This window comes from Elephas maximus, chromosome 1, assembly GCF_024166365.1.
Source record: "Elephas maximus indicus isolate mEleMax1 chromosome 1, mEleMax1 primary haplotype, whole genome shotgun sequence".
Lineage (NCBI taxonomy): Eukaryota > Metazoa > Chordata > Mammalia > Proboscidea > Elephantidae > Elephas > Elephas maximus.
Window position 1 is genome coordinate 112,997,958 of NC_064819.1, and position 22,606 is coordinate 113,020,563.

General features: G+C 38.9%; 1 protein-coding gene across 1 annotated transcript in view; it reads right to left on the reverse strand.

The window, feature by feature from the left end:
* Positions 1-22,606, reverse strand: part of LOC126081759 (patched domain-containing protein 4-like) — a 165,217-nt gene that overhangs the window by 84,860 nt on the left and 57,751 nt on the right. The window contains exon 2 of the mRNA XM_049893829.1: positions 19,293-19,773. Within this exon, the coding sequence (XP_049749786.1) occupies positions 19,293-19,773 (481 nt within the window). The remainder of the gene's footprint in view (positions 1-19,292; positions 19,774-22,606) is intronic.

The window sequence follows — 22,606 nt, forward strand, 5'->3', positions numbered from 1 at the left end:
AAAAGTTTAATAAAATGTATTAATTCGACCCAAAAGATGGCAGAAAAGAAAAATCCAGATAGGACATGTGAGACAAATAGAAAGCACAAAATAAGATAGTAGATATAAATCCAAATATATCTGAAATTATATTAAAGACACTAAAGCAGCTAAACTATTCATATAAAAGATAAAAATCATTAGACTGGAAAAAATCTTCCCATCAAAGTTTATGCAATTTAGAGATCTAAGAAAACAGAAAGGATGATAGTAAGAGAATAGAAAAAGATATGCTTAGTGAACAATGAAAAAAATGTTTCTGATGAAGCTGTAGTAATAACAGAAACTAGACTTTAAAGCAAAAACCATTTCTGTTTTTTTTGTTGTTGTTAGGTGTCATTGAGTCGGTTCTGACTTATAGTGACATTATGTACAATAGAATGAAAGACTGCCTGTTCCTGTACCATCCTTACAATCGTTGCTGTGTTTGAGCCCATTTGTCTTAGTCATCTAGTGCTGCCATAACAGAAACACAAGTGGATGGCTTTAACAAAGAGAAATTAATTTTCTTACAGTCTAGTAGGTTACAAGTCCAAATTCAGGGCATCGGCTCCAGGGTAAGGCTTTCTCTCTCTGTCAGCTCTGGAAGAAGGTTCTTGTCCTCAATCTTCTCCTGGTTGAGAAGCTTCTCAGGCACAGGGACCCGGTGTCCAAAGGATGTGCTCTGCTTCTGGTGCTGCTTTCCTGGTGATATGAGGTCCCCAACTCTCTGCTTGCTTCCTTTTCCTTTTATCTCTGGAGAGATAAAAGGTGGTACAGGCCACACCCCACAAAAACTCCCTTTACCTTGAATCAGGGAGGTGACCTGAGTGAGGGTGGTGTTACAATCCCACCCTAATCCTTTTAACATAAAATTATAAGCACAAAACGGAGGACTACCACTGAATGCTGGGAAGCATGACCTAACCAAGTTGATACACACATTTTTTGGGGGACATAATTCAATCTATGACACCATTGTTGCAGCCACTCTGTCAATCCATCTTGTTGAGGGTCTTCTTCTTTTTCACTGACCTTCTACCATTTCTACAGTTGGAAAATCACTTTATACTGATAAAATATTTAGTTCACCAAGAAGATAGGATATAATACTGTAGGTGGTGAAACTACTAAGACAGACTAAGAGCTGATTACTATAAAAGTCAAGATATTTGTTAACCACAAGTTAGGAGCCTGTTGTTAGGAAAAGACACGCTCAGGAAACTGCTGGAAAGTTGGTAATATTCCATTTCTTGATCTAAGCGGTATTCATACATGTTAACTTATAACTATTAGTAAAAATCATATACATACATATTTTATGTATCTTCTGCATATATGAAAGTTCTTGATTTATCATTAAATGAAAAAACAAGCTGAACAATAGTATACATATAGACTCATTTCATTTTTGCTTTGTATCTAAGTATTTATACATTTATCAAGGCAACCTGGGTGGTACAAATGGTTAAGTGCTGAACTACTAACCGAAAGGTTGGTGGTTCAAAGTCACCCAGAGACACCTTGGAAGTAAGGCCTGGCAATCTTCCTCCAGGCCTTCTTCCAAGGCATCTCTCGTGGGTCTGAAAGGTGACAGACAGCCTTGAAAATCCTATGGAACAGTTCTACTTGTATGCATTGAGTTGCCATTAGTCAGAGCTGACTTTATGGCACCTAACAACAAAAAATATATTTATCTAACTGTCTACAGATACAAAGGAAATACTTGAACTTGTTATCAACAGTTGTCTCTGGACAGTGGTTTTTATGTCCCTTCTCCCTCGAAGTTTTTTTTACAATGAATTTGCATTGCTTTTGTAGTAAGGGGGAAAAAGGAATTAAACAAACAAAACTCTATCTAGGAACAGAAAATAGAATTTCTAGAGAGAAGAGAAGTTGATACAAGTTGGTAGAAGGATATGTGTCAACCTTGAAAATGGAAAATGAATAGCTTTGTGGAAAATGAGACACAGATACTCAATGAGAAGGAAATACTTGGAAAGCAACAGGGCTGAAAAGGACTTCAGGCTGAGTGTGGACAGCAAATTAGATAGAAGCTTGCAGTATAATGTGCCAGGAATGAGTGCCAATGCTATTTTGAGCTGCAAAAGCACAGGCACCATGGCACAAAACAAGGACAGGCAGCTTCTTTTTATGTATATTTGGAAAGTTTGAATGTAAGGCAACAATTTCATGTCAAACTACTTTTAGCCTTAAACTAGGCACAGGGAAGAAAATAGCTACCCTGACTTAAAAATGAGGATGGAATTCTCCAATGAGAAAATTTCCCCACTCTTGCTTTTCAGAGAGCACAGACTCTAAAAATATCAGCCACAAGCCTAGCAAGGGTAGGGGTAAAAAATTGATGTTTGAGAAATTCTCTTCAGGCTCTTTCTCAAAACAGAGATATCACAATAGACATGGTAAATACAAAAATAAAACTCTGCATAGGAGGCTTTGCCCTCTAAGTTTAATAGGAAGGCAGGGTCCAAGAATGAGTAAAGTAGGGGAAATGAATCCTGATTTAAGATTCTGAAAGGAGGTGCAATGTACACTGTCCTAAGGATACTGTGAACTTAAGATATCCAAAATGGTGGAAGGCTACAGCAGCAGATGCCCAGGTGTCAGCTGACACTCAAACTCAGGTGAGCAATGCAGACTGCTCCCACGTTCATTGATGGCCAGGAGTTGGGCTGAGAACACGAGTAGGAGGAGCCTGTGCCTTTGAAAAAGATCTGCTGACAAGAGTTGGCAAATTAAGACAAGTAGATGGGCTTTGGGGCAGGACTTCATTGGCATGCTATATCAGATCTAGTAAGATATTGGGATGCTTGGCACAGAAATTTCTCAGATGGTATAAATAAAAATACTTTAATTAAAGGAGTATTTATAGAAGTATGGGCAGAACCAAGGGAAGATCAAAAATGAAAAACAAGAATGTTGAGGCATCCAGCAACTATCAAGAGCAAGAAGCTATTAGCACTTTTAGGTCTAAAAGAGGAAGGGAGGAAATGATATTACCAAGGTCTTGGAAGAACTGGAGATGTGGAAGAGGGACTGTCTACCAGAGGCTGAAGTTGTTATCAGGGAGGAAAGAGGAGCAAAGAAAGATCTTGATCTTTTTCTGTTCTTGCCCTCCTATATTCTGGCAGTGTCTCTTATTGGCCAAACCCAACCAGAAGCCAGAGAGCTGCAGATGGGGAATGCAAACGGAGAGTAACCAGCATAAGTACTATGCAAGAAAATCACGGTAAAGGCCAGTTATGCATAGTAGGCCAATTTCGCAGAGCATTCCCTGTTCATCCAGTCCAAAAATAATTTTAAAATAACTGCTCTGTTGTGCTAGGCCCTCTCCTCATTGTGGAGGAGACAAAAATATTAAGTCTTGGTGCTTTCCAGTGAAGCGTTTGAAGCCTAGCATAAAGGTAAAGATAAACATGTAAATAAGGATGAAGAGAAAGCCAAAAAGGAAAATAATCAGTCATTCTTGAGTTTGGAGGTGGAAGTCAGTACAAGATATAATTGAGCAAGGGGCATCTGAGTCTTGAAAATCAGAACAAGAAAACGTAGAAGGGGATTTTTAGAAAAAGGAACATCATAAGACATAAAACTATATTGTGCATTTGGACATATATCAGCTGGGTTTTGGTTGGAGCCAAGAATGTGAAGGAGATAGTGAAATAGCTGGAATTAGAAGCTGCACAGAGACTAGGCTCATGGTCCTTCTTGGCTGCACCCCTTTCCCTGGCTAGGTGACTAAAGAAACACAGCAGTGCTGAGCTCACAAGTAGATGGCATGTTGGTAATGGCATTTGGGTAGGATGCGGGAATATAGGAACTCTTGAAAAATGTGCTACTTCTCTAAGGTATTCATCTTTCAGGATAAGATCCAGACGCATTAGCAAAATGGGCAAATAGAGTAGCAATCTGGCATAAAAAACTCAACCTAAAAGGAAAAATATCATAGAAGTTTCACAGGGAAAGTAGTAGAGAGGTACCTCGAACACTTGAAAATCATAAAAAGATGGTTACTCTCTGATGACTAAAGTCATTTGATCAATATATAAACAAAGGAGAAAGAATGTATCCCAGTATCAACAGAAACACTCTTTACTGAGTTCATTTGCTAACAAAGTCATTGATATTGATTCATCTTAGAGAAAGTTTATCAACAAAAGGAGGTGGCCAGCATAGAATGACAGGGTCAATCGATGTGAGTGAGCACTCACATTGTATATATAGAAGATATAGAAGTTACCAGCGAAGAATGACATTGAATCTGAGAGGCGTGGGTGGGCATTTTGGCAACATTCCGTAATGGAACACAGAAATTCATCAAACATCACCTTGCTTTAATCTGTGCTCATCACAAAGTCTTATGACTTATATATATCTAAAAGAAGTATAGCAAAGGAATACATATAAACCAATTCTCAGGGGGGTAATCAGAACAGGTTGTTGTTTGTTGCTGTCTAGTCAATTCCAACTCATGGTAACCCCATGCGTGCAGAATAGAACTGCTCCACAGAGTTTTGAAGGCTGAGGCATTTCAGAAGCAGATCACCAGCCCCATCTTCTGAGGCACCTCTTAGTTGGGTTTCAATCCCTGTTTGGCTAGTAGTTGAGCAACTTACCTAGTAGTTGAGTGCTTAACCTTTTGTGCCAGCCAGGGACTCCATACCAGAACAAGGATTCTGGCTAATATATCGATCCCTTGTCAGTTTAGTCATGGGATTCTTTCATGGAGAATCTGGCTTTGTCACTGTGCCTCTTTTAATAAAAATTCTTGACCTGGAACGTGGTAAAATTGTGAAAATAATTCCACCCTTTGGGGTCTCTTGGCAGGCTCACTTAGGTTCCCTGGCAACAATATACACTCATTGTCTCCCTTTGGATTTTCAACATCTTAAAAATAGGTCAACTTCTCTACAGGAAAGAAAGTTAAGGTGTTAAGTAGGCATCACACCTCTAGAAACACTTCAGTAAAATGACTACAGGAAGTATGTGTACACAACTCTTGATTGAAGCATTGCCACCCAGGTTGCAAAGCAAATTTACTTCATCTGAAGTTTAGTTTTTACCTTACATTATATTTGGAAAGAGGCACTATAAAATGGTAGGGGAGTGGTAGCTTTCAAACTTTTTGTTTTTCCAATTCACAGGATTTTTTCCCTCAAATTAAATCTTTATGGAAACATGTCATGACCAGAAGCAGAGGGGGAGCTCCTGGGAACCCTGCTGGCTCAGCTCCTCCCAGACCCTGCAGTGCCCTAATAAGACACCCTGAGGAGCCTCCAGGGCTTTGTTTGAGAAATAGCTAGCAGCGTGCAAGGAGCCTGGGAGGAAGAGTCAAGACACATGGGTTCTGATGCTGGCTCCACAACAGCCTTGAAAATGGTTCTGGTGACATTACTTCCTTATTTAATAGAAACAGCTGCTGTGTACTCACCTTTTGGCAAGTAAGGCTTCTGGTGGGTTTCGTGACTCTGATGGCCAAGGGAATACTTTCATATACTTGCACCAAAGACACAACTTTCAGATTAAACTCTCATTTGAAAATCCCAAATTCCTCTCATCATCCAATCACTTTCACTTTGTTTAAAAGCCATTGTTTCCCATTTCAACAGTAAGTGTTGAAACGACAATTTGTTACACATACAGTTACCACAATTTTTTAAAAAAGAAAAAAGTGAAGAGATTAAAATATTAATTGCTGTATAATATAATGTGCTTTGATATGGAAAAATACAGTGTGCCATGGCAGGAAATACTCATAATACAAACTAATTTTATATGCAACTGTGTTTTTGAAGTCAATTTTTTGAGCTATAACTTATATATATTGAAATGCACCCACTTTTAATGTATAGATTGATGAGTTTTAACAAATGTATAAACCCACGTAATCACTGCCTCGAGTACTATACAGGCTGTTGCTTTCACCCAGAAAGTTCCCTCATGCCTTTCCCAGACAATCTTTTTCAAACCATGTCCTCAGACAACCCTGGTTCTGATGTACTCATTACAGATCAGTTTTTCCTGTTATAAAACTTCATATACTAGAAATTATACTCATATCCATCCATCAGTTGTAGTCCCAGAATCTGAGTTTAAATTCATTGACTAAAACCCATCACGAGGAGAATGCAGGTAAAATAACAAGCTGGGTCTTATATTGTAGAATGCTATAATAAGCAATTCTATTGAATTTGTAAAAATAAATAAATAAAGCCATTGTTCTAAAAATTTTAAAAGGATGCATATAATTACACATGCAGATTTATATCTTTTTTTTTTTAATTTATCTTTACCTTTGCTGTGCGCTAGGGAAATTATAAGTCACTCATTCAAGGAATAATTATCGAGCACTTATTATTACCGAACGTAATGCCAGCACTCAAACCAAAACCACATCCGCTGGTATCGTGTTGATTCCGACTCATAGTGACCCTATAGGACAGAGTAGACCTGTCCCACAGAGCTTCCAAAGAGCGCCTGGTGGATTCGACTGCCGACCTTTTGGTTAGCAGCCATAGTAGTTAAACACTACACCACTAGGGTTTCTGTGCCAACATAGTGACATATATAAACTTGCCCTGACCCTTGACCATGACAGGTAGAAGGGGAAGGTGATAGAGTGAATCCATCCATTTGGCGTTAAGTACTATAATGAATCCTCATTATGTTCATCACAGTCTCCCCCAGAAATCTACTAGTTATCTGCCTTTCAGTGGTCTCTTTTGGTGATCTCACTGGGTTTTCATTCAATGAAGTGAGCCATCTAACATGTTTTCCTTTTTCTTTTGTCTGAAAGGAACATTAGTTAATTTTGCACTCAATTCTTTCCGACAGAATTGTCTTCTTCTTCTTCATTATTTGGTTTTTATCGTTCATTATTAGGGTTATAACTCCATCTATGCCTTTTATTACTTCTCCTCAAATGCTATTAGTAAATATTCTCAACTAATACATTTCTGGTTTATATTATTGAAAAGTATTATTTAGGATGTTCCCCATAACATGGAAATAATCACTGGCCTGGACATATCATTCCTATTTCCACATTCTACATACATTCCCTTACGTATTTAGGCCAAGTTCAACGCGGGGAAGCAGTAGGAAAAATAGCAGCATCCTCTTTATACTAAATTTAATTTAAAGTCAAATTCAGGGTCTCTAAGAGTGCATATCTGAAAGTCAAGGCTTGAATTTAGAGTTATGCCGCAGTCCGGATGAAAGCATTACTCATACACTAAAAAAGAAACCAACGCCTAACTACAATACACAGACGTTTGATGCATACATAGCCACAGTGTTGCAGGAAGGCAAATGGGAATCAGTGCTCTGGGATTCTTCAGTTCCCCTTGAGAACCTAAGACTGGCCTCTAGGATTCTCAAACCAAAGTAGGTGTTATCTCATTGTTTCCTGCTGATTTTCTTTTTTGTTAGACGACTGTGTATAAAAATACTGGCTTGAAAAATAATTGAACCTAGGAAGCCAGTCTCCAGTTTTTACATGATTTTTACTGGAAGGAACTTTGTTTTTCCTCAGGAAAACTGTGGCATATGCCTTAATGAGTTTCTGCCCTTCAAGTCTCAAGTGTTTGAATTGCAGTGTTTACCTTGATGCAGCACCGCAGAAAACCCCATTCTGGTTGGCAATTGCTGCTCTCCTGCATCAGGAATATTTTTCTGGGAACATTTTGACATAACAATCAAATCAACTTCAATGAGCATAGATATGGTTGCTTTTGACAGACACACATTTGAGAAAGGCTTAGGTGTCCAAGCTGGAGAAGCAGAAGTACCTGACATATTAATAATTCTTCCATGTGCTAGATAAATTGATGGTGCTTTCATTTCCCTGTCTGTTTAAATATTCAGGCTGGATTGACTATCTGACTCAAGACATAAAATGCAAGAGCAGCACATATTAGACAAGAGACATTTACAAATCTTTTCGTTTTGGAAGCTATACTTGAGATAAACAAGACCACCAAAAAATGTCCATATGCTTCTCATCCTGAGTAAAATCATGTTATGTAACTGTACTCGTTCTCATTCCTTAACACCCGCCACTACTGGAGGAAGCACAAAAAAGTGTAGGAAATGGGGGTGAATGCCAAAGAAAATGAAGAAACCTAAAAGAGTCAGGATATAGTTACTACTAATACTTCATTTTATTTGGGTCCACAATCAACAGCCATGGAAGCAGTAGTCAGGAAATCAAATGACATATTGCATTGGGTAAATCTGCTGCAAAAGACCTCTTTAAAGTATTAAAAAGCAAAGATGTCATCTTGAAGACTGAGGTGCACCTGACCCAGGCCATGGTGTTTTCAATCATCTCATATGCATGCAAAAGTTGGGCAGTGAATAAGGAAGACCATAGAAGAATTGGTGCCTTTCAATTATGGTATTGGGAAAGATTATTGAATATACCATGGACTGCCAAAAGAATGAACAAATCTGTCTTGGAAGAAGTACAGCCAGAATGTTCCATAGCATCAAGGATGGTGAGACTTCTTCTCACCTATTTTGGACATGTTATCAGGAGCAACTAGCCCCTGGAGAAGGACATCATGCTTGGTAAAATAGAGGGTCAGCGAAAAGGAGCAAATCCCTCAAGGAGATGGATTGACACAGTGGTTGCAACAATGGGCTCAAGCGTAACAACGATTGTGAGGATGGCACAGGACAGGCAGTGTTTCATTCAGAGGGTCTCTGTGAGTCAGAAGTGACTTGATGGCACCAAACAAGAACAACAACTCTTCTCAATGCTATATAGTAAAAAGTACATGCTATTCAAGGCTGGTGGCACAGTGCTAAACAAAAGGTCCAGAGTTCAAATCCACCAGCCACTCTTTGGAAACCCTAGGGGGCAGTTCTACTCTGTCCTACAGGGTCACTATGAATAAGAATCCACTCAATGGCAATGGGTTTATTCAATGCTGCTTCAAATGCAAATTCAAATTCTTAATTGTTATGCCAAGATCTCTTCCCTTTTCACCTTCTCCAAAAAGTCTACCAAATGAGTTAGTGGGGCAGTGTCTTAACTCTCACTAAAAACTGCTGACCCAAGAGGTCCCTGTCAAAGTTATAGAAGAATAAAAATCAATGTAAGGAAAACAAAAACTAAAGAATAAAATATATAAAAACAGGGATATTAATACATCCAAGCTCAAGACAATGAAACGTTAAGACTTTTCTTGCTCTAGGAAAACTGGTGTTGTAGCGGTTAAGAGCTACGGCTGCTAACCAAAAGGTTGGCAGTTCAAATCCACCAGGCACTCGTTGGAAACCCTATGGAGCAATTCTACTCTGTCCTGTAGGGTTGCTATGAGTTGGAATCGACTTGATGGCAACGGGTTTGTTTTTTCTTGATCTAAGAATGCTAACAGTTAACAAAAGCCAGAAAGTTTATAAAATGCCTACTATGGGCACTTTGGTCTAGACACTGGGAAGGCTGCCAAGCAAAACCAGTTCTAGCCCCCAGTGAGCCAGGAATCTAGATGAGATGACATACTGGAAAGTGTCAAATGAATGGCTTACTGATTAGAGAGTACAGGTGGAAGAGAAGTGAAAGAACAACCAGGCTAAAATTTACATGTTATGGGAGAAAAAGCATCCGAGATCCAGGAAGATGAAGTCACCCAGGGAGACGAAGAGGCAGGGTCTGGACTGGACTCCAAGTCTTCCTACTCCAAGCCTCCAAGCATAGGGATATTTCTTACATCATTAGCCAGCCTCCTCCCAAAGGAGATAACTGATTAACTATCATCACAAGAAGGATGGCTGAGATTAACAGGACTGAGAAAGAGCTCCAACTGAATTCTCTTGATACCGTCATAAAGTCCTTCCTCTTCCAGCAATGGGGATATTTTGTGAAGGCTTCTGATGCGCTTAGCGACCCCAAGTAAAAGAGACCCTATAGTAACACTAACTCACTGAGAAACATTTCCAAAACCATGTATCCTAATGATCAAAAAACTTTATCCAGCCATCAAGTCTTTATCGAGGGCTCACTAAGTGCTAAACACTGGCTAAACCAAAAAAAGCAAACCCATTGTCATTCAGTTGATTCCAACTCATACTGACCCTATAGGACAGGACAGAACTGCCCCATAGAGTGTCCAAGTAGCGCCTGGTAGATTTGAACTGCCGACCTTTTGGTTAGCAGCTGAACGCTCAACCACTAGGCCACCAGGGTGTCCAAACACTGGCTAAGGAAGTAGAAATGTCCAAGACGTCACACGTTGCTCCTTATGTCCCCAGCAATCCTGCCCCTTCCTAAGTTCAGATACTGCTCCAAGTAGGACTAAGAGGAGCAGCTCCCTGTGCTCCTGATGAGGACCCCAGCTGCCTCCCCACTAAAAAAATAAAAAACAAAAAAACCCTATACCATGGTTTGCTTAGGAGATTGGTCCAAAGAAGTCCTTAGACAGTGTTTTTCTAAAGATTTCAACTGTGACCCAAATTTAAAAATAAGTTTTTACATCATGACTTATTATTCACATGTATAGTAAACTGAAAAGTATGACGCAATAATACTAATTTTACTATGTGAAACTCCCTCTGAGATTTTCTATTCCTTCCTGCTTTTTTTCTTCTCTGTAAATTAAACAAAATTGCTGGCCATGATGCATTAAATTGATTTAATGACTCTTTAGTAGATCACAATTCATTTGAAAAACACTCAGAGGCCATTCATTCACTAATTCTCCATATATTTATTGGTTGTCTACCGTGAGCCAAGAGCCCTGGTGGTGAAGTGGTTAAGAGCTCGGCTGCTAACCGAAAGGTCAGCAGTTCGAATCCACCAGCCACTCCTTGGATAGGATCTTACAATTAACAGAATCACCACGCCTGTTGGGACCATCAGTGCTACTGTGGAGTCATACATCCCTTCTTACTCACTGATCACAAAAGCCCAAGATTCCCAGGTCTTTGCTTGGGACTATCATCCCCCTAATGTGACCATTTTTTCCATCCCTTCTTATCTCCTGGAAACCCTGGTAGCATAGTGGTTAAGTGCTATGGCTGCTAACCAAAAGGTTGGCAGTTTGAATCCATCAGGTGCTCCTTGGAAACTCTATGGGGGCAGTTCTACTCTGTCCTATACGGTCACTAATGAGTCAGAATTAACTCGATGGCACCGGGTCTGGTTTGGTTTGTTTGGTCCCTACATCTTAAATCAATGCCTTCTGGAACTCACCAAGATTCCGTACATCCCAAAAGTCTTCTCCAATTATTATCTTTATCTTCTTCCTCCAGCGAAAACTAGCTGACCCCTGAAGACACTGCCTTCCCTGCAACCCTCTTCTGTGCAGGCTATTCCATTCTGCCACGTCTCCTTTACTCCTGAACCCAAATGCAGTATTGATATTATCTTTGATTCTTTTAGGAGGTCACAGATGTCTTTTCCTTTTCCTCCTTCAAACTGTATGTCACATACTATGCAAATTACTCCTCTTGCTTGTATTCATTTATAGACCTCAGGGTCAGTTTCTCTTATTTTTGGAAGATACGACTCAATGTCTCTATGACCAAAGAAATACTTGTCATAATTTTTGGTGATTTCAGAATCCACAGGGAAACTCCTTTCTATAGTCATCTTCTTGAGCCTTTGTACTCCTAATGTCTTCAGTCCAACATCAGTCTCTCACCCCAAAATGATTAAATTATAATCATTTTTATTAGTAATAATCTTTTCTCAAAAACTGATATGAAGTATCTCTAGAATTCACCTTGATCTTTACAGCTCACTCACATTAAGACTGTGGCAGATTGCCTTTTCCAAAGGTGGCCACAACAGTAGCTCCCGTCCCACATGCTCTTCTGCAGTATGACCTTGCCACTCCCTTATCAAGAGGTAGAGTCCAATTGCTCTCCTTTTGAATCTAGGCTGGCTGTAGTGACTAGAATGCAGCCAATAGAATACGGCAGAAGTGATGCTATGTGATGTCTGTGTCTAGGTCAACCTTGCAACTTTTGCCTTGCTCTCTTAGAACACTTTTCTTGGCACCTTGAGCCACCATATGAGAACTCTGACTACCCTAGATCACTATGTCAGAGGGGTCACATTTAGATATTCCCAGTGTCCTTCAAAAAAATCCCAGCCTCAGTGCAGGCCATATTAGTAAAGAAGGAATTTTAGAAGTGGTTGCTCTTACCCCAGCTATTCCGGCTCCCAGCCATTCAAGTCATCTTCAGCCATCGGAATTATCTCAGCAGAGGCACAAGTGTTGAGAAGAGCTGACCCCACTATTTCCTTTCCAAATTCCTGACATATAGAATCCATGAGCATAATAAAATGATTGTTGTTTTATATCATTAAGGTTCATAGTGTTTACTACACAACAATAGATAATCGGAACAGACTTCTCCGACTCCACAGAGAATCCTAATATTTTGACCCTACTAGCTTTTTACTGGAAACCCTGGTGGTGTAGTGGTTAAGAGGTGTGGCTGCTAACCAAAAGGTTGGCAGTTCGAATCCACCAGGCACTCGTTAGAAACCCTATGGGGCAGTTCTACTCTGTCCTATAGGGTCGCTATAAGTCAGAATCGACTTGGCGGCAGTGGGTTTGGTTTTTTTTGATTTAGCTTTTTACTGGGCGGAAGGGGGAGGGGGTTGATAGTTCAGTGGTAGAATTTTGGTTTTCCATGCAGGAATGTGGGAGACCTGTGTTCAATTTCCAGCCAATATACCTCACGCACAGCCACCACTCATATGTCAGTGGAGGCTTGTGTGGTGCTATGATGTCCAACAGGTTGCAGCAGAGGTTCTAGACTAAGACAAACTAGGAAGAAAGGCTTGGCAATGTACTTCCAAAAATCCACTAATGAAAACCCTGTGGATAACAATAGTTGGATGTTCAACCCATCATGGGGATGGTGCAGGACCAGGCAGCATGTTGTGCCATTTCACGTGGGGTTGCCATGAGTTGGAAGTGGACTGGATAGCACTAACAACAACAGCTTTTTACTATAATGGTGATTGTGAATGAAATCCTAATATCCTTTATTATTGGGCTTAGTTTATGTGGAAAAGACAGTGGATGCTCACTAAATAATCCATGTGCTCGCCTACATTTTCTACATACACTCCTTTGCTAATGACTTGTACCCACGTGTCTAGTTCTGGCCTTAGAATGTGATGGGAAGTAACTGTCTCACTCTGGTACAAGGCAGTTAAGAGTAGGTGTGAATTCTCTATTTTCTCTTCTGTGTACACGGCTGGAAGCACAATCTCAGAGAAGACAGAATTGCAAGATGGAGGCATCCTGGATCCATGAGTCACTGTTAGAAGAGAGCTGTCAAAGAGAGTTTCCTGACATCCATCAAACTGTGATGGTGCAAGAAATAAATGATTGTGTGTAAAGCCAGTTAGATTTAAGGGATTATTTGTTACTGCAAATATTTTACCTGATTCTGACTAAAACAATTCTCATTATTTGTCATTATAATAACTTTTTTTTTGTATATATCTTAAACCCTCTCATTTTTTTTCTGGAATTTTTGTCTAGTTAAGTTCACTTCAGTGTTTACTCAACTCCTCCATCCAAGCAGCTGTATTTGGTTGGAAGAAATAAACTGCAAACCATTCTAATTGATTTCTTTTTTTTTTAATTCATGAACACAGGATTCAAGTGTGCCTTTAGTGATTCCTAGTTATCCTCCTAAATTTTCTTATTTAATTCATTCTCTAATTTTTTTCAAAATGATTGTTTCAAGTTTTCTTTGCTTTCCTCAAATCAACACCTCCTTCTCCAAATTAATTTTCAGCTGATGACTTGCTCCACATTTTACTGACAAAGTCGAAGCCACAGAAAGAATCTCCACATGCTCTCATCTGCACATGTACCAGTATATCCAGATCTGTCCATGTGTACTGTCTTCCCTTTTCTTCCAATAGATGAACCGTCTATGATCTTATGTAAAGTCAATGCCCCCACCTGTGCTCTGAATTCAGTCTCACCTCTCCTACTCAATGATGTTGCTTCTGCAACTTCCTTCTCTCTGCTTTACTATAAAGTTTTCTTTCTCTCCTTCACATTTCTATCAGCATACAAATATTTTCCTTCCATTATTTCCCTGGTGGTGCAATGGTGGCATGCCTGCTAACCAAACAATTGGCAGTTTGAACCCATCAGCGGGAGAAAACACCTGAAAATCTGCTCCGGTAAAGATCACAACATAGGAAACTCAAGGGGGCAGTTCGACTCTGTCTCAGAGTCACTATGAGCCAGAATGACTTGATGGCATACAACAACAGCAATACAAAACTCCTTGAATGAGTTATTTTTACTCACTGTCTTTATTTCTTCTCCTCCAAGCTCTATTGAACCTACTTAAATTACTCTTTCCTTCTCAGCACTCAGCCAAATCATTTCTTCTCAAGGACACCAATGACCTTCATGTTGCCAAATCAAATTGCAAATTCTCTGTTCTCATTGGACACAATTTCTCAGCAGCTTTTAGCACAAGTGATTTCTTGCTCCTTCATGAAACACCTCTTTACTTGGCTGCAGGGACCCTACTTTCTAGGTTCTCCTGCTATCCCACTGCCTGATCCTTCCTTATATTTCTAATCCCTTTTTATCACTGCCACTGCTACCATGCTATTTCTAACCTCAGATTTCTAACCTCTAAAGCATTAGAATGCCACAGGACTCAGATGCCAGACTTCTTCTATTTTCATCTGTATTTATCGGTCTAGTTGATCTCATCAGATCACATGGCTTTCAGTATCGGCTATGCCATGATGACTCCCAAATTTACATCTCCAGCCCTGACTTACAGATTTTACCTTATAACTTAGAATACATACTGTCCTATAAAGCCAACTTCACATTTCTCCACTTGGATTCTTACTAGGTATCTCTAATTTAGCAAATAAAAAAATCTCTTAGTTTTTTTCTCCACAACTTACTCCTCCCATGACTTTCCTATTCTAGTGAGTGGCAACTGCATTCTATTAGCTATTCAGTCCTCAAACCTTGTGGTCATCCTTGACTCCTCTTCCTCTTATGTACCATATCCTTCAGCAAATCTTGTCAATTCTATTTTCAAATATACTGCCTGAGTCTAATCCCTTTTTATCACTGCCACTACTACCACCATGTTATTCCAAGCAGACTGGAATTATATCTCATGCAGATTTTGCAATTACCTCCTAAATAGTCTCTCTATAACCATCCTTGTCCAACTGCAGACTAATTTCCATAATGTAGCCAAAGACATTGTTGAAACATAAGTCAGATCATACCCTCCTGTCTCAAAATTCTTTAGTTTTCCATCCCACTCAGAATAAAATTTGAAATATTAAGTTCTGCAATGACCTACAAGGTCTGGCCCCACACCACCTCCCTGACCTCTTCCTAACGTTCAGACAGTTGCCCTCTCTGCTCCAGCCATACTCCATTTCTTGCTCTTTGCAAGTATAGTTCTCTCTGCCAGAGACATTCTATCCCCAGATCACGATGCCTCGTTTCACTTCAAGCTTTCTTCTTCAATTTCATTTTTCAAAGAGACTTTTCTATGACCACCTATGCTCTCTAGCCCCCTTTTCTGCTTTATTTTTATTCTTTATGTCACTTAACAAAAATAAAATAGTTTATATTTGTTTATTTGTTCATTGTCTGATTCCTTTCTTCTGTGGACGTAGAATGTAAGATCCATGAGGGCAACAACTTAACCAGTTAATTCAATGCCTTTTATTCCAGTGCCCCCCCAAAATGTAGTAAGTGCTCAGTAAATATTTGAAGAAACAAATAAATAAATACAGTTCTCAGTTTGGGATGAAAGTGAATGTTTTATATCTGGAGACCCTGGAATCACCTGCAACAAACAAGTCATCCAGTGGCATCAAGCCAAGCTGAGTAAAGTAAGACTCTTACCACATAAAACAAATGCAGATGGACAGAAAACAACAACAGTGAATCAAGGTTGCTAATGTCCCTGGCAACTCTCCACAGAAGATCAGCAAAATAAAGCATGAGCCAGCTTGGCATCTGCATGCTATATTAGCCATATTTCTTCTTTGAGAAAGAAGAAACACGTCCACATAAAGCAAATGAGGTGAAAAAAGGCTGACAATGAGTCATAAATTAAATTAGTGGTCTTCTTACTGGTTAAGAATATTAGGCTGGAGCTAAATGGGGTCATTTTTAGGCAGCTTTTTTTTTTTTCTTAAATCTAATTCTGGATTAGAGAAACCACATATGTTTGCAATCATCTTCTTTCATAAACTCAAATCTGGAACCTATGATTTGATAAATATAAATTGACATTTGACTCTAGGATGAAATATAAAAATTGGTACTGGTTTGGAAAATGCAGGAAATGTAAGTACAGAAGATAAGCCTCTGGATACCCAAATACTGGGAATAGTAAGTGGGTGTGAGAACAGAAAAAAGAACCAGCAGATGCTCTACACAAAGAAGATCCAAACTCCCAAACCAAACCCATTGCTGTCGAGTCGATTCCGACTCAAAGCGAAGATAGGTGGTCTAATAAGATGGTTGAGCTCGTTTAGCTTAAAGTGCAGAACACTACAAGGGATAAGTTCTGATGAGAATGAAAGGTTTGAGTATTGCAGCATAATGGAGTTCACTGCCTCAAATAAATCCTGTTAGGAATATAGAGACAGAAATACAGGTATATAAAAAGAGTTGAGCTTCTTTTTCTTAAACCAACTAATTTTGAATTACACTGTATTGGCATCTCATAAACTGTAAAACAAGGGATTGGTTTTGTGCTCAGTGTTGTGTCCACCATCAGCAGATATACACCTGCCCACCTCAGCTTATTTATGCTCAACATCACATTCCACCCCACCATCTTTGCAAGGCTGTCATTTTTTAATTCTAAAATCTGTCTCTGTCGCTTGCTAGCTCTCTTTCTCTACCTCTATCTATATTTCTTTAACACTAGATGTAACAGGAGACTAGAGATTAAGATACATAAGGAAATGATCAAATTCTAACTTCAATAGAAGAATGAAATGAGTAATAGCATACCCAGAAAAGACCCAGTGCCGTCGTAATAGCATAGGATTTAGAAAATTTAAGACTGAAAGTTCAAATTCTTCATTTTAGATATGAAGAACTGGGACAAAGGGATTACTTTTAACCTGCCCAATATAACACACAAGGTTAGCGGAGAAACTGGGATGAAAATCCAGGTCTCCTAACCCTGTGGAATGCTCCCTTCATTTCACGACTTCTCAATTTTGGTATCTTTACTACAACACTTATTTTATCAGAAGGAAGGAAATATGGAAGAAAGGGAGGGAGGGAGGGAGGAAAGGAGGGAGAAAGGAAGAAAAATTCCTCCTTAATGGTGCTAAAAGTTTAAATAAGTATATATTTACAGATCTTTTGTTGCTTTGTTTTCAGAACATAGTAGAAATGTTCTTTTCAGGTTAAGGACTTAAAATTGCAGCAATAGTGAGAAGTAATCATTCACCAAGCTTCCTAGGGGTCTGCACCTACAATGTTCATGGCTGGTTTATGATTTTAAAGATCACCGGGAGTACAGAAAAGTGGCCGTTGCAGAGTCTAGACTTGTCCTTCCCTATGGCTTTCAGTGTTTTATTTGTTTAGGGAATGAAAACACTACTATGCTTTTGTAGAACCTAAGTTCTAATCCAGCATCAGCAGAGACAGCTTTTCATCTATTTTATATGGAATATATAATTCTATCTTTTCCTGATAAATATTCCCATAACCTAATTAGCTTGCCATCAGTTTTAGAAAAAGTCTTAGTAGGTACTAAGGTACCTAATTTGTCAGCCTAGAATCAACCATGTCCCATTTGTGAATTGTGCTGTATGGTTCTTATACTTACTTGAATTAAGTCATGAGACTGAGTCCAAAAACATAACAAGTATAAATGGTTCACCTAGGTCACCATTGTCACTGCTGACAAAGATTTTTCATATCATTCTTTGGGAAAAAGAAAAACATTTTTTAACAAGATAAGTATGCATTTAGAGATAGTATGTAAAATCCAGGAAGACTTTCAATTTCTTGAAGGCAAGGACTATTTTATCATGGAATTCATTGCATTTAACATGCCAAGTTAACTACTAAAACTTGCTGATATTTATCAAGCATTTTCCATTTGCTATTAGCTGTAACAATATTCTGTTACATTTGATAAGCACATCTATGAGGACAGTACCATTTTTGTTCTTATTCTACAGAAGAGAAAACTGGGGCTTAAGGAGTTGATCTAATTTACTAGGGCCACAGTGAAGTCGGGTTTTCAAATAAAGGATCCCAGAACTTACAATATAAATACACTTTCCAGCATCATTTCAAAAAATGTTTAAGATAAAAAAAAAAAAAGCATGCTGATCATTTAGACTTTGTGGCTGTATGTCTGCATCTCTTTAATAATAAAACTCTAATTTAGAGATGATTTTAACCTGAAGAGATGAAAATAATTATTCTTCAGCTGAAGACTCTCCTGCTCATGCCAGTTCACTACCTAGAGGCCATTTTTACACCTCATTCTCCAAATTTCTACACATAAGAAATTATATCACGCCTGACTGAACCCTTCGGCACTACCATAGATACTACCATTATCATCTCTTTTCAGATGAGACCCATCAGTCTTGCTGATGGGCCATCACTCATTTTTTTTTTCCCCAGACTTGATCCTCTCTTTTGCAAAAGCACACATACACACCCACACCTCCCTCCACACACACACCATTTTCTAGAATAATCAAGTGTGGCTGAGAGAAATCTTAGTATTTATAGGGATGGCAGAATTGAGTATATTTTCCTCAAAAACTTTGAAATGAATTAATAAACAAAGTTCACTGAAGAAGTTCTTGGAAATTGGGATATGTCAATGAGTCTCAGGAATTTTCATACCAAGATATTCACTCTTTACCATCAACTTAAAGATGCCTATGAATATGAATCACAATATTTTGTTTCAAATAGTTCTTAAATCTACCCATAATCCCAACCAATATTTTTTTTAAAAGCTAAGAAGACAATTCCAATGTTATATAACTTAAAACAATGTCACAGCATTAAATGCCCCAACATAAATGGAAAGAGAGCTTGGTCAGCCCATAATTTGCTGAAAGGCTCAATAAGGTGAAGCAGACATCACCCAAGTAAAATTTTACATAATCACGTAGACACACCAATGTGAAATTAAAACAGATTTTCACCTGAGAATTCAAGAAATGTACTACCTTGCCCCAAACAGGTAAGAATCCGATTACCACAAGGATGGATAGTTACCCATGGCGAAGAATGGGATTCCCAGCAGAGTGGAGTTGTACTTTCCATCAGTGATGAAGAAGATCCCTGCTGCTGTGATGATGGAGATGCACACTGTGAGCACCCCCAGGAGGCCCAGGAAGGGCTTGCTTCGCAAACAGTCCTTCATGGAGCTGGAGAGGGTGGCTGTGGTCAGGATTAGCACAAGGCTCACCAGGACCTTGCTTCTGGCCAGGATGCTGGTCTTATGAAAGTCTCTCCAGAGGCTAAAGGATACTAAAGTGAAGAGCTGGAGGTCCTGGTGCTCCTCCTGGAGCTTTCTCATAAGCTGACAGAACTCATTCTCCCACTTCTCCCCTATGAGGTCTTGGGTGGCAGAGCCATAGGTGTGGAGGTAGTAGGTGATTTGAATGGCTCTGGCTGACTTGACCCGCTGGTCCTTGCTGTTTGGCATTTCCACTACCCCGCCCAGTTGGTGTCCAATAAAACTGTTCCTCCCATCCTTGAAAACAAAAAAAAAAGGGGGAGACTTAAGTTACCAGTGGGATGCACATTCCGGAGAATGAATTCTTACTCTAAGTGAAGGAGCACATGGAAGGCAGAGAAAAGCTCTAGCAATCACAGAACTGATGTGGATGGAGTGGTGTGTTAGGATTTTATATTGAACCTTTTGGAGCTACATGGGATATCATGCAAGATGATCAGGAATAGAAAAGATGCAGAGTATTGTGAAGCTATACAAGACTTGCCACATGCATAAGAAAAGGTACATAAATATTATTTTGATTTCACCCATAACCTTGTTCCCACCATTTCCTTCTGTAACAATCTAGTACAAATTCTTAATGCAGGAATCAACTTTTCTGACTCAGTTTCAACCAAAAAGAGGCATGGCATGAGCTGACAACATTTCAGAAAGTAAAATAATTATCAGTTCAATAATAAACATGCTCAACTTTCTAAAGTTAACACACACACCTACACACACATACACGCACAAACATCTTTACTCATTCTTTATGTTCTAGGGGTACAACTGTGTATTGCAGAATAGTAGAAAAAAAATACCCTTCCCTAATATTAATCTAATGGTGTTAAATGCTGTAATACCTAAATATCATGTAAGCACCTCTTTACTTATTACAACGTACCCTCCAAACACCTGCTTCCAACATAGGTTGATCTTTTCTCACAAATGACAGTGGACATATGCTCTAAATGAAACTAAGATTTTCAGGTATGGTTGCCAAAAGTCATCACAATTTCTGAGTTTGACATGAGGTAGAATAGGCAAGATCCTAAGAGTAGGAGATTGGTGAGAGAAGCAATTACTCCTCTTTAAGGCATGCCTAAGTTTTTGCCCTTAGGATGGCCACTGAGGTACTTAAATGGGTTCAGAGCATTCTCAAACAGCGGTCCTTGACAGAAAGAGATCCCTGGAATCTCAAAGTCGAAAATTTTACATGCGACACCACTGTCATGTACTTTAATGACAATGATCGTCAGGTGGAATACTGAACCTATTCTCAAGTCGCATGAAAGAGTTGACTGAAAATGTGCTGCAGGAGCTGGGCGAGAGGCCAGAGAAAAGTAAATTCATGCCATAGAAGGATGTCCTGTTTACTAGAACAGACAAGATGTTTATCTCATGAGGACAGAAAAGAGTATAATGAGGGCAGGAAACACATCCTTTTAGAGAGGGTAGTAAGGAAGGGCAATAAACTCAGTAGTATTATAACCATGGACGTATTCATAGAACTGCAAAGCATTGTTATCCTGTAGGAGACACCTACAAATGCTGTTATGTTAGCAGGATCTCAAGAATTGCAAGGGAGAAATTTCACAATCACTCCATAGACGTAGTTTCTTTCCCTGTATGTCAAACAGAAACAATAGTTCTATATAACTCAACCTGACCCACTCCAAACGAATGATATTATTTTTAAATAAAAAATTGTATAAGGATATTTTATTGTTGCTTTGCTGCGTTTTGGTTTTTTGTTGTGCAAGGTGTCTCTCACTTCCAAGCCATCTTTGTAATTTTCCCATCTCTTTTCCTTATTTTATATATATATAAAAAACTAACTGAAATTCTGAATAGAGGTTCCCAAGGCTCTCTCTTGGCTAAGCTACATGAGCTATTCCAAAGAGCTGCAAGTAGAAAGGTAGAAAAGCTTGGAGCAAGGAGGCAGGGGTCCTGTCTTGGTGCTGAGAGGTTGCTGAAACACTGTTTCATTATGGCCCAAACTGCTCCTCAATGAGTTCCATTTATTATTGTCTTAAAAAAAAAATTTTTTTTTTTTTTTTTATTGTCTTAAGAACGGTATAATTTTTAGCTCCACCGTTGTTTCTACTGTCTGAAAGCTCATCTTTGATGCTGGCTTATGCTTATGATTACTTGGAAGAGGAGGTATTTTAAGGTGTTCTTTATTCATTTATGAACGTGCAGCTCTATCTATCTTTACACATTTCTGTCATCCAAAGACTTCGCAGGGATCGTTAGCAGTGGCAGAAAGATTTATGCATCCCTCAGGCTTCATTTAGAGATTATTGTGGATCAAAGAGGGTTTGATAATGTATCTGGCCAAAGTCAACATTTTAAGGAAGAAGAAATATAGATCTTTAAATAATAGATGTTCACTGGGTTTGGCTAGCTATTAACCTCCCTTTCCAAGCTGTTCAATTTCCATTTTCATAAAAATTACTCCATAAAAGATATGCTTTCATCTTTTCCCATTGTATTTAAATCAATGTAACAAATAGAATGAATTTCTCTCCCCTATTCTGCTCCACTGCATACACCAAAACCAAAGAAGCAAGTTCTCCTAAATGGAAAATGCTATTGAAAGTTCCAGATGCTGTAAATGCAGTTGAGCCCATCACGCTACTGACTATAATCCTGAGAAGTGCAGGTGGTGGTCCCCGATTTACGACAGGGTTTTTCACTCCAGTGACTCTGTCGGTTCTGATGTAAGTGGAATACCTTTTTTTTTTTTTTTTTTTTAGTTTTCATTAGTATTGCCTTTTATTATCAGTATCTTTATAAATCCCATTTTTATTTGCCTTTGGGGGTTGGGAACATTACATATAAACATCAGCAAATGAATATCTGAGAATGATAACATCAGCAAATCATGAGCTGCAGTATTGTATGTAGTGTATGTTACTAACAATAAGAGGTACAGGAACAAAACGAAACAAAACAGATGGTCGTTAAGTGTGGTTCGTTGTAACTCAAATCGGGGACTACCTGTACGCTTTACATGTTACTCATATGGGAAATTCTACTATTTTGTAAGGAGTGGTAGAAGTTGGTTAGTTTCCCAAACTGCCCA